The sequence below is a fragment of the Nicotiana tomentosiformis genome, chromosome 8 (genome assembly GCF_000390325.3).
Source record: "Nicotiana tomentosiformis chromosome 8, ASM39032v3, whole genome shotgun sequence".
NCBI classification, from domain to species: domain Eukaryota; kingdom Viridiplantae; phylum Streptophyta; class Magnoliopsida; order Solanales; family Solanaceae; genus Nicotiana; species Nicotiana tomentosiformis.
The window spans coordinates 2,543,494-2,556,159 of NC_090819.1; the positions used below are offsets into that span (position 1 = coordinate 2,543,494).

Below are 12,666 nucleotides of genomic sequence, written 5' to 3' on the forward strand. Positions count from 1 at the left end.
CAGACTGACGGACAGTCAGAGCGCACTATTCAGATATTGAAAGATATGCTCCGCGCTTGTGTTATAGACTTTGGAGGTTCTTGGGATCATTTCTTGCCACTTGCGGAGTTTGCTTATAATAATAGCTACTAGTCGAGCATTCAGATGGATCCATATGAGGCATTATATGGAAGGCGATGCCGATCGCCAGTTGGTTGGTTTGAACCGGAAGAGGCTCGGTTGTTGGGTACCGATTTTGTATAGGATGCCTTGGATAAAGTCAAGATTATTCAGGATCGACTTCACACAGCTCAGTCTAGGCAAAAGAGTTATGCCGACCGTAAAGTTTGTGTTATTGCATTCATGGTTGAAGAATAAATATTGCTCCGGGATTCACCTATGAAAGGTGTAATGAGGTTCGGAAAGAAGGGCAAGTTGAGCCCTAGGTATATTGGACCCTTTGAAATTCTTGAAATAGTGGGTGAAGTAGCCTACAGGCTTGCATTACCACCTACTTTATCAGTGGTTCATCCGGTGTTCCAGGTGTCTATGCTCCGGAAATATCATGGTGATCCGTCCCATGCGTTAGATTTCAGCTCAGTCCAATTGGACAAAGATTTGACTTACGAGGAGGAGCCGGTGGCTATTCTTGCCCGACAGGTCCGACAGTTGAGGTCTAAGAGTTATCCTTCAATTCGGGTGCAATGGAGAGTTCAGTCGGTAGAGGCATCTATCTGGGAGTCCGAGTCGGACATGCGGAGTAAATATCCACACCTTTTCTCCAACTCAGGTACTTTTTTTTCTAACTCCGTTCGAGGACGAACGTTTGTTTTAGAGGTGGAGAATGTGATTACCCAAAATGTCATCTTTAAATTTAATAAGTAATTCTGTGTTCTAAGACCTCGAAAAGCACCATTTATCCTTTCTCGACTTGCGTGCGCAGTCCGTAAAATTTTCTGAAAAGTTTTCATATGAAAAATGAATTAAAATGTGAAATAGGGCTTTAAAATTCAAGTGAGTTGACTTTGGTCAATAGTTTTAGCAAACGGACCCGGATCAGTGTTTTGACAGTTTCGGTAGCTCCGTATCGTGATTTGGGACTTGGGCGTATACCCGGAATTTAATTTGGAGGTCCCTAGCTTAAGTTATGACCATTTAACGGAACTAGCAATTTAAAGGCTAAAGATATCTAAGTTTGACCACGGGGTTGACTTTTTAATATCGGGGCCGGAATCCGATTCGAAAAATTAGAATAGCTCCGTTATGTCATTTATGACTTGTGTGCTAAATTTAAAGTCATTCCGGATTCATTTAACATGTTTTGGCACAAGATTTGTAAATTGAAAAGTTTGGAAACTCAAAAGATCGAATCGAGGTGTGAATTATAATTTCAGCGTCGTTTGACATGATATGAGACCCCGAGTAAGTCCGTATAATGTTTTAGGACTTGTTGGTATATTTGGTTGAGATCCCGAGGGTCTCGGGTGGATTTCGGGTGGTCAACGGAATTTAATTTTGGCATTTCAAGAACGTTCGACGTCGTTTCTTCAAGAATAAGTGGTATCCAATTAAGCAAATGAATTCCAAATTCAGTTTTGATGGAAGCATTAGATCCGTATTGAAATTTTGGAGCCATAGCAAAAAGAATCGTCGAATTCGGACATCGTATGAGAGAGTTATGCCCATTTTCGTGTTGGGAAAGATTTTTCGTAGCCGCCAGCGCCCAGGGAAGCGTGGGGCGCTAGCCCTGGCGCTGGGAATTATTGGTGTTCTGGAAAGTGCACCACAGGCAGCGCCCCACGCTTCTTGTGGCGCTCGAAAATGCCAGAAACCCTATAAAACGAGGAGTTTAGCCATTTTACTCATTTTTGAGTTTGGGGAGCTCGATTTAGGCGATATTTGGGCGATTTTCACGGGAGAAAATTGGGGTAAGTGTTCCTTATCCTATATTGATTATATTTCATGATTTCATACATATTTACATCATGAATCCATGAATTTATGGAAGAAAAAATAGATTTTTACAAAACCTTCCAAAAATGTAAAACGAAGATTCGAAGGTCAATCCGATGTCGGAATTTGATAATTTTTGTATGGTTGGACTCGTCTCGGAATGAGTGTTCGGATTTCGTAAGTTTTTCCGAGATTTGAGATGTGGCCCCCACTGTCAATTTTTAAAGTGAATTTTGGATTTTTATCCGAAAAATTAGTAAATTCATATGGAATTAATTCCTACGATTAGTATTGAGTATATCGAATTATTTGTGAATAGATTTGAAGCTTTTGGAGACAAATTTAAAAGGAAAAGCTGTGGTCGAGTAATTTATTGGAATTTGCATAGCGAGGTAAGTGTCGTGGTTAACCTTGACTTGAGTGAATAGAACTCTTAAATTATTTGTTATGTGAAATGCATGTGAACGACGTATAGGCGAGGTGACAAGTGTATATACGTCGTCAAATTAATTATTTGCATAATTATTTGAAAATCATAAATTGTTCTAAGACACGAATTAATTATTATAATAATTATTTCTTTCCTATTCCTTGACAAATATTAATTCTTGAATTCCTGCAATAATTGTTACATGCTATTTGATTTATGTGTATTAATTGCTACTTGACATTTAGCATATTAAATATTAAACTGTCTATTTTCTCTCCGATTTTCATAATAAATTGCTAATTGTTATTGCTTGTTTCATAATTAAATCTTAACTATTGAATGCTTGTTATTTTAAAATTTTATATTAATTGTTGCATTTATTGGGGCAATTTATTCTATAAGAATTGGTAAATGAATATATTGGAGGAGTGAGTTGTGCGCCGCAACAGAGTTGATTGAAATGAATATATTGGAGGATCGAGTTGCACGCCGCAACAGACTTGTTTAAAAGTCCATATTGGAGGATCGGGTTGCACGCCGCAACAGACTTGTTTAAAAGTTAATATTGGAGGATCGGGTTGCACGTCACAACAGACTTGTTTAAAAGTTAATATTGGAGTTAAAAGTTAATATTGGAGGATCGGGTTGCACGCCGCAACAGACTTGTTAAAAAGTTAATATTGGAGGATCGGGTTGCATGCCGCAATAGACTTATTGAAAAGTCAATATTGGGGGATCGGATTGCACGCCGCAACAGACTTATTTAAAAGTCCATATATATACTTGATTGAAATAAATATATGACATACTTGATTAAAAGAAAAATATTGGGAAAGCGGGTTGCACGCTGCAACAGAATTTATGGAAATGATAATTGGTTATAACTGATGAGTTGGCTTCAACAATTATAAATGAGTTACCTGATTTATTTCTATTATTGATGTTGTTACTAATATTGCGTACAGGTTAATGTAAGTGAACCGCCTTAGCCTCGTCACTACTTCGTCGAGGTTAGGCTCATCACTTACCAGTACATGAGGTTGGTTGTACTGATACTACACTCTGCACTTCTTGTGCAGATTTCGGAGTTGGTCCCAACGGCGTACCATAGACTTGCTCGGATTTCAGCTACTCAGAGGAGACTTGAGGTATAACTGCACGGCGTTCGCAGTTCTGAATTCCCCGTCTATTGTACCTTAGCTGTGTGTTTATTTCTAGACAACTTTATTTTATTCAGACCTTTATTTTTATTATTCTAGAAGCCCGTTCACTTGTGACACCAATTCTGGGATGGTATTTAGAAGCCGTTATTTTTATGGATTATTCACTATATTTCAGACCTTACTTCCGCATTTGTTTCTTTATTATTAATAAATTTAAAAATTGTTTTAAAATGGCTAATATTATTTTAACGTTGGCTTGCCTAGAAAGTGAAATGTTAGGCGCCATCACAGTCCGAAGGTGGGAAATTCAGGTCGTGACAAAAAGAGGGTAGAAAATAATACTCCCTCTTGTCCACCCTTTTTAGAGATGCCTATGTCTTATCCTCCACCACACGGCTATACTGAGCTGCCACAACATCACGAGTCGTACACCTTCATTCAGACACCAAATCTTCCATCACAGGGCCATAGGACTATACGTCCGACATACAGTCCAGCTGCCTCACAGCCATCTGCATCGCAACCATCTACATCACATCCACATGGATCACATCCCTACATATCACAGCCACATAGATCTCATCCATCCATGTCACAGCCACTCAGGTCACAGCCATCGATATCACATCCACTTGGGTCGCATCCAGCTATGTCGCAGTCACAGGGATCACAATCATCTTCATCATCGACTTCATCTATTGCAGGCCTTCGCCTGCGAGGCAGTAGCTCTGACCCGCCTACACCGTCTTCACATACCTCTGATACACATGCTTCGGATGGTGATGACGAGGTAGTGCATTATGATCGATATGGTAGGATCATCATAGTCCCCGAGGGTGATGGGTAAGTGTTATTCATTATTTTTGCGTCTATTGATTTGCAATATTTTTACTAAGATATTAATGTGTTTTTATTGTTAAATTGCAGGTTCAGGCCGGGTAATAAGACTACGAAGATAATCACCAATGCCATCAGAAAGCTTTATGATGGCCCTTATGCGACTTGGACTGATTGCCCATTCTCACTGAAGGAGCAAATTTTTAATCAATTTAAGGTATAAATGTTCTTTTAAACAGATTAATAATTTATATTTATGATGTTTCCATCTAGTATTTAACTTTTGAAATACAAAGCAAGTGTGTATGGGAAGACCACTATAGCGCGAAAGTGGATGCAAATTTTTATCATAAAGCTCGCAAGAGATTGGCGGATGCTTTCTCATATGCTAGAAAGAAGAACAAGAGGCCTGGCTGGTTACTTGAGAATTTGTGGAATGATTTGCAAAGGCAATGACTTACCGTAGAGTTCTTAGAGAGGAGCGAAAAATAAAAGAAAGCTCGCGCATCCGAGAAGGGAGGCTGCTTTGGGATGTAATCTAGCCTACAATGTGTTCTACTTTTTTCACTCTACAACACATGACACACTCCATCATTCTTATGTAGGCGTTAACAGACATGTTTGTCGGGACTCAATGTGTAATTTCCTATTATGAATTTGTATGCTAGGCGGTCAACAAACAATTAATACACGCAATATAGATTTAATTAGGCCGATAAACCGCCCGATAACTGCCCGATAAGAGCTAAACCGATACCAATCCGCCCGATATCTTATCGGGTGGCTAGTGGATTAATACATTTAAAAGCCGATAACCGTTAAGCCAAACCGTTAAGAGTAATTAACCGCCCAATTCGCCCGATAAGCAGCCCTACTGGAGGTACGATCAGCCTAGGGACAATAAAAAGAAGATTGGTGCGTAATTGCTTAAATTATTTTACTTTTCTAAGTATATCTATTCTGCTTATTTACTAAATTAATTTATTTTCAGGAAAAGAAGTATGGACGTCCAATGAGTCATGATGAGCTATTCAAGGAGACGCATATTGTGAAGAAGAAGAAAGAGGGGGATCAAGATAAGTGGGTCGAGGACCGGGCCTCGACTGTATATGTAAGCTTTCAATTTTCTTTAAGTATTATAATTTACTTTTATAAAAATTTTGAAATACTAATTTAATTTAAAATAATATAGAGTCGCTACCAAAGTAACGTGGAGGAATTCATCCGTAGTCATCCAGCTGGTGAATCGGGTGAGCCAACCCAACCTTCGGATGAGGATGCTGAAAGAATATGGTTGGAGTCTGTTGGCGGTCCAAAATGGGGGAAGGTATACGGGCTTCCTACTAAAAACTTCCATCGCTATAAGTGTGAAATGCGAGGAATAGGGACTTCCTCGCAAGGCGAGCAACTTAATAGGGAGAGCCTCTCCGCTATGCGGGAGACAGTGACAAAGCTCACATCCGAGCTAGAAGCGGCCAAGGAAAGAGAAAGGCTTAGAGATGCTCAATTCCTTGGCATGCAAGCTCAGATCAGAACTCTCCTATCTAGTGGAACTTTTCAGTTGCCCCCATCTCGTGAGTCATCTCCAGAAGGTCGACCTCCACGTGATCGTTCCTCCCGTCCTGCTCGTGATCGTTCCTCCCGTCCTCCCCTTGATCGTGTTTCCCGTCCTCCACAAGATCGTTCTCTATATCGTCTTGTAAATGAAAGTTCATCAGACGGTGATGATAATGTTGTATAAAATATCCCTTGGCTTTTATATACTTTGTACTAGACAAATAGAACCAGCTTTGAACTAGTTGTAATTAGTTTTAACTTGGTTTTGGATTTTTATGTTCAATTGAACTTTAATTTGTTAGTTTTAAAGTATTTATTGAATGTTTTGGTTGTTGTTGTTGTGTTGTTGTTGTGTTGTTGTTGTTATTATTAGGTGTATTGGTATGCTGGCAGGTGGTGTAGCTGCCAAAACAGGCACTTTATGCCAAAATTAAACCCAGAATTTTTAATTAAAAAAATAAATTATTCCAAAATACCGACCAAAGTTGGTCGGTTAATGAACATTGAATTCCCAGAATTCCACATTACCGACCAACTTTGGTCGGTATTTTGCCTGCACTGTTGAGATTACCGACCATAGTTGGTCGGTAATGTTTAATTTTAATTATTTTAAAAAAAAATATATTTTCAATTACCGATCAAAGTTGATTAGTTTTTTTAAATTTTAATAATTAATAAAAAACATAATTTAGTTAAACCGACCAACTTTGGTCGGTAAAATTAAATTAATAAAATATGTTTCCGACCAAAGTTGGTCGGTAAGTACTTAAACTTGTCAGATGGTCGTTTTAAGCTACCGACCAAAGTTGGTCGATAATTTCCAACCAACTTTGGTCGGTAAGTCATTCCGACCATCAAAACATCGTCCATACCCTAATGGTCGTATTTTGGTCGGTAATTGGCCATAACCGACCAACTTTGATCGATTTTTTTGGTCGGTTTTTAACGAATTTCTAGTAGTGATAGGAGTATTTGTTTTGGACATATAATTTCTTTAATTTTTTCCCGTTGCAGTCTTTTCAGTTCATATAATCCCTGATGTCAACTGCATATTTATCGAACAGATCTATACCCTCGTCAACTAGAAGAGGTACGACTTTATGTTTGTTCCTGTACCATGCAACCCTGCCCTCCCCCAACCCCAACTCTCCCGAAGAAAAAGGATTTACGTGGAAAGAAGAACTCCATGAAAAACAAAAAAAAACAAAAAAGAGAAAAGTAAAGGATCTTAGTGGACATAGGTAGGATAAAATAAAAGGAAAAGTTGCAGTTCTTAGGTCCCACTTTATGTACAGTTGATCGGTTAAGAAGCTGAAGATCTTAATTTGACTTACATGATAAATTAGTAGTAGTAGTAGTAGAAATTATCAAAATAATTGTAAAAGAGCTAATTTAATTGGACCCCATCTTCATCTAAATACAGTGCACTTCATTTCTTTTAGTTACTTACCAAGAGGGCTTAAAACTGCTTACCATGAGCACAAACTAGTGTCAATAACTTGCTTTAGTATGCAGAAGTGAAGTAAAAATAATAAAAGAAGTGCTAAAAGAGGTCCAAAATACCACACAATTTTATGAATGTTTTTCCCTTTTTATGTTCAAATTGAAACAACAGAATGAGACGGTCAAGTATCCGTTAAGCTGTCCTAAATTAGATGACTAACTGAAATTTGTGAAAGTTAAGAACTCATTGAAACAAGTTTTTACGGGATCCTTATCTACCAAAATTTTAATTTCTGGTTCCGGCAAACGAATAATCATTGAGTCCTCCTCTTTTCGGACAACACATACAAAGAGACCTGCCAACAGTCAAATAATTAGTGAACCTTAGAGATAGAGAGATATTTCTATAATTAGTTTGTTTCTCTTCTATTTTTCTAGAGCAATTATGATCTGGAAGTCGATCCGGGGCAAGTGTTCGAATCTATTATGACATAGCCTTGAGTCGCTCAACGGACCTTTTAAAAAACCTTTTTGGGTTTTGGCAATATTATAAACATTTACTATGATCTGGCTCACTTTCTCACTTCAGTCATGGAAACGATACACACTGATTCTGCTTATAAAGCATTCACTGGTAAAGATTCCACAAAGTCCACATTAAAGATGCCTCTTGGGAAATCCAGCCAAGATATACGACGAACACTTGCAAGTTCAGATGTTCAGTGACTCAAATATTGAGGTAAGTGTTCATTGCCACACTCTTTCTAAGCTCTTCTGTTGAAAATTTATCGGGTTATTGCCAGTCCCATTTAGAAGAAAACAAAGTTTGATTAGGAATGAATGCTACAGGATCCACAAGATTCTTGTCCTTTCACACATTTTTGGAATTCAGTGGATGAGAAAATGAGAAAGGTTAAGGGTCTAATTCACACATTAGTATCTTGATTCTAGCGAAATATATTTTGGTATTTATAATGTTTGGAACTGTTTTCCAACTTGAAGTGGACAATTTATGATGTATCATGTTCCGAACATCTTCATTTGAGAGTTTTTCGTACTTCAAGCGAATTAATTCTTCTAGCAGCCCTAACCCATATTCTCCTTCATCTTCCATGCAAATGTCCTTCTAATGGCTTTTCATGTGGTGTATCTAACCATTCCTTGTATGTCTTGCTTTGTCAAGTTTTATTTTGTTCACATTACCATATTTATATGGGCAAACCCAGACAACCTGTTGCTTTAAGTTGATAACTTTAAGTTTCTTGCTTCTTAGACTGGTAAATACCTTTCAAGTTTACATTATAAACTGGCCTTTCAGATCAATTCTACTTCTCTTTATAATGACTTCTACCCTTTAATCATGTAATCGTGTTTCCTTTCATGTGAAACTTCAACTTCTACACCTATCCCACTACGAAAGTTAAAATTATCCTATCAAACACCATCATATAAATGTTAGTCTCTGCTTTCGTGCTAGGGTAAACCGTTTCGCTACTGATTTGGGCTGATATCTAAATCTGCATTTGTCTTCTGCTGTTCTTCCACTCTGATGTAGTTTCTTACATTCTCTTTTGGTTCTTAACATTTGAGCCTTTTTTTTCCGCTCTCAGAAGTGGAGACATATTGATTGATACCCCAAAGGAGCGCTATTGGTCCTGTATTATTTGACTTCCATGTTTGTTGAAGACGTTGTTTCGAATCCCTAGGTGAGCCCAACATATATATTTTTTTTAAAAAAAAAAAATTAAATAGATATTAGAGACAAAAGGATGTTAAAAAGAATATCTAATGCAATGCTTTGTAAATTTTATTATAGAATTGTGACCTAAATTTTATTTAACATCCTAAATTTTAATATTCAATATTTAATATCGAATGTATATAAAATATACATCTTATATATAGTATATAAGATGTATATATAGTATATCGATATAAGATGTATATATATATAAGCTATATTCGATAAGCTATATATACATCTTATATACTATATATAGTATAATATATATATATATATATATATATATATATATATATATATATATATATACATAGACTATATATAGTATAAAAGATGTATATATAGTATATCGATATAAGATGTATATATATATATAAGCTATATTCGATAAGCTATATATACAACTTATATACTATATATAAGATGTATATATAGTATAGTGTATATATATATATATATATATATATAATATAGACAATTCCTCATCTTTAAGTGCTAAACCATTATAAACAGTTTCATACCAAAAATGAGGACCTCATAATTTCATACAAGGATTTAACAAAGCAGAAATACCATAAATAGGGGGAATAGGGAAAAAATATTTTTTAAACTTTTTTCTCATAGAATCAATAGCAAGTTTATAAATTTTCCCACCCTCTAAAAAATGAGCAAACAAATTTGCAAGTTCTGCAATATAAACTAAACAGTTAGAAATAATCGGATAATATTGCCCAGAAAATTCATTTGTAGCAATATGAAATTTTTCTAAAAATTCTACAAGTATTTTAACATTAGCCCAATCCCCATTTGTAAGGTGCTCATCATCATCACTTACATGTGCATTAAATGTTGAGTTTATGGGGTTTCTATATTCATATGCAACAACCAAACTTTCATACATGTAATTCCATCTAGTTGGACAAGGTTTAGGAACCTTTCTTTCTCTTAGGCCAAATTCATCGCATCTTTTAAAAGATTGTGATAGATCGATGATTTTGTAAGAAAAAATGAAAGAATGATGGGGTATTTATAGTTGAAAATAGGGAAAAGGTGTAATTATAAAAAGTTTGGGATTAAAACAAAGTTGGGAGGGAGGGATTAAATGGCTATTTTATAAATAGCCAACGGCTATTTTTGACAGCCCAACGGCTATATTTAAAAATAAAAGTATTTTTTTTAAAAAAATAGCTGTTAGGACCGTTTGGCCCGCTAAGGGACCAGGCCGGTCCCGGGCCCTGGTGGGCTAAACGATCTCGGGCCTGACGGGCCCAAATCATAGGACCGGCCCAGGCCCGCTAAAACCGGGCCAAACGGTCTTGTTATTATGATGCATATTACAAGCGAGCTCAGCAGGTTGTACATCTATGTACTTAGAATAGTCCAAGTCCTCATAGTTATATTAAAGTTAAAAGTGCAAACGCTTTCTTTATATTCTCTTGCTGCTCAAGATAATTAACTAATATAAGCCAATTAGAACTAAGTAAATATTTCAGCCTCTTAAATTACATTTTTTGAGTCTCTGGCTAAATGCTTATACAAGACAATCTACACGGCAGTCTCTGACTGTGAAGTTCTAACTCCAAATATTTATCAAGCTGAATTTGGATCGAGTGTGTACGTGGCATTTAGAACCAATTACGTTTGGTCGATGCATCTATTAGACTCGCTAATTCATATTTTAATGAGTTATGTAACCCCAATTTACAAGTGCTTTGGTATTTTCTTGTTCATTTAATTCTTCGAAAAGTTAAAGAGTGATTCTATTCCAGGTAAGGACTTTGGTAAGGGAAAGCTTCAGGGCAGCATTAGAGGAGAATGATATTTTGATTTCACCTGCTGCACCATCAGCGGCATACAAAATTGGTATGCTTTTTTTAGCTTTTGCTTTTACTTCTACTGATGTATCTACTTTGCAGTCTTGCTTAAATATCTTTTTCTATTCTTTCTTTTTATTCCGTAAGACCCTTCTATTGAAAGGCTACACTAACTCTGACTACGACATGTGACATTTACAGGTGAAAAGAAGAACGATCCATTGTCAATGTATGCTGGTGATATCATGACTGTAAGTAATTTTGTTGCTTCTTACATTTCTCTTGGTAATTTTCGAACTTTTTTCCCCTATAGTCGGTTGATGATGTAACTCGTTCATTTATTCTCTATTCTCTTCAGTTGATGATTCTTTTTATCATCGGCAGGTCAATGTCAACTTGACTGGTCTTCCAGCATTAGTTCTCCCGTGTGGATTTGTTGATAGCAGCTCTGCGGCCCTTCCTGTTGGTATTCAGATGATTGGTGCTGCATTTGAAGTGGTGGGTCTCCGTACTCCCATTTTTCTTGTTGGTATTCCAGTATTTAGTATAAAACAGGATATTTGAGCGTGGGGGTACTTTGACTTACTTAGACCTCTCTTTTGAGAAAAGTTAGAGAAAGGGGGAAAGAAGGATGGTACAGCTACTTAGCTTGAAATTGGAATCGAGTTAAACATGAGCATCTTAAAAAGTAGTGCTGAATACATTCAGTTCCTTACGGGACTATAGGAAAGAATAATTGGAAACCATGTAGCACAACAACAACAACAATCAACAACAAACTCATTGTAATTCCACAAGTGGGGTCTGGGGAGGGTAGTGTGTATGCGGACCTTACCCCTACCTTGAGAAGGCAGAGAGGCTGTTTCCGATAAACCCTCAGCTCAAGGAAAGATGAAATGGAAACTATGTAGCACAAATGTTCGAATTTAACACAAGCAAAACTGAATTAGTAGAAAATGATTAGAATTTAGAAATTAATGTGAACACCAAGTAGTTTTAGAGTTCAGTGAAGGATATCCTTGTCTATGTTCTGAAGAGATTTTCAAATCATTTGAACCTTGCCTCACATGGTTTCTAGTCTTATATGTCCTTTTCTTTTCCTTCTCTTCATGCTGTTCTTTGTTCATGCTCGCATGTGTGTGGGGGTGTGTGTGTTTGTTTCCCGCTTTTACATGCTAAAGTTCTTGATATTTTACTTACTAAAATGACTGCAGGAGAAATTGTTTAAAGTAGGCCATATCTTTGAGCAGACACTGCAAGGCTGCTCTTTTATTCCTCCTATAGTAGCCGATGAATTGGCATGCTAGTCGTGAATTCTTGCACAATTGTTGGGGATTGTTCTTCCTATCAACCTAATGATTTCATAGAGACTGGCGAAATAGCTATGGTGGAAAGCTCTGTGCTAATTGGAAGACAGATGCATCCATTCCATATCAAATGTTCAACCAAAGCTTTCTGGGCTCGTGCCACTGTTGACAAAAGAACTGATTCTTGTGCTGAATTTTTTTATGCGCCCATTACGAATTCATAAGAACTCTCAAAATTCTGGAGACTGTAACTTATTGAAAGCATTTTTCTTAGGTGTAAATTAGCTTGCATAAATTTAAAACACATTTATTTCATATTCTTTATTTTCTGGAAAGTTGTATTACTCCAACATTTCTGATGGTGGATAAGTGTGTCTATATCAGATACATATATAACTTGTTCTTATGTGCAAGAGCTCTTTCAGAGTTGGCCTTTCAA

At 36.7% G+C, this 12,666-nt stretch overlaps 1 protein-coding gene across 1 annotated transcript; it reads left to right on the plus strand.

Moving 5' to 3' along the window:
• The first annotated feature begins 10,427 nt into the window (after positions 1 to 10,427).
• On the plus strand, positions 10,428 to 12,666 carry LOC104115697 (glutamyl-tRNA(Gln) amidotransferase subunit A, chloroplastic/mitochondrial-like). Its single transcript, XM_009626375.4, has 5 exons — positions 10,428 to 10,459; positions 10,876 to 10,969; positions 11,122 to 11,171; positions 11,305 to 11,418; positions 12,135 to 12,666. The coding sequence occupies exons 3-5, from the start codon at positions 11,148 to 11,150 to the stop codon at positions 12,225 to 12,227; spliced, it is 231 nt and encodes a 76-aa protein (XP_009624670.1). The 5' UTR covers positions 10,428 to 10,459; positions 10,876 to 10,969; positions 11,122 to 11,147; the 3' UTR covers positions 12,228 to 12,666.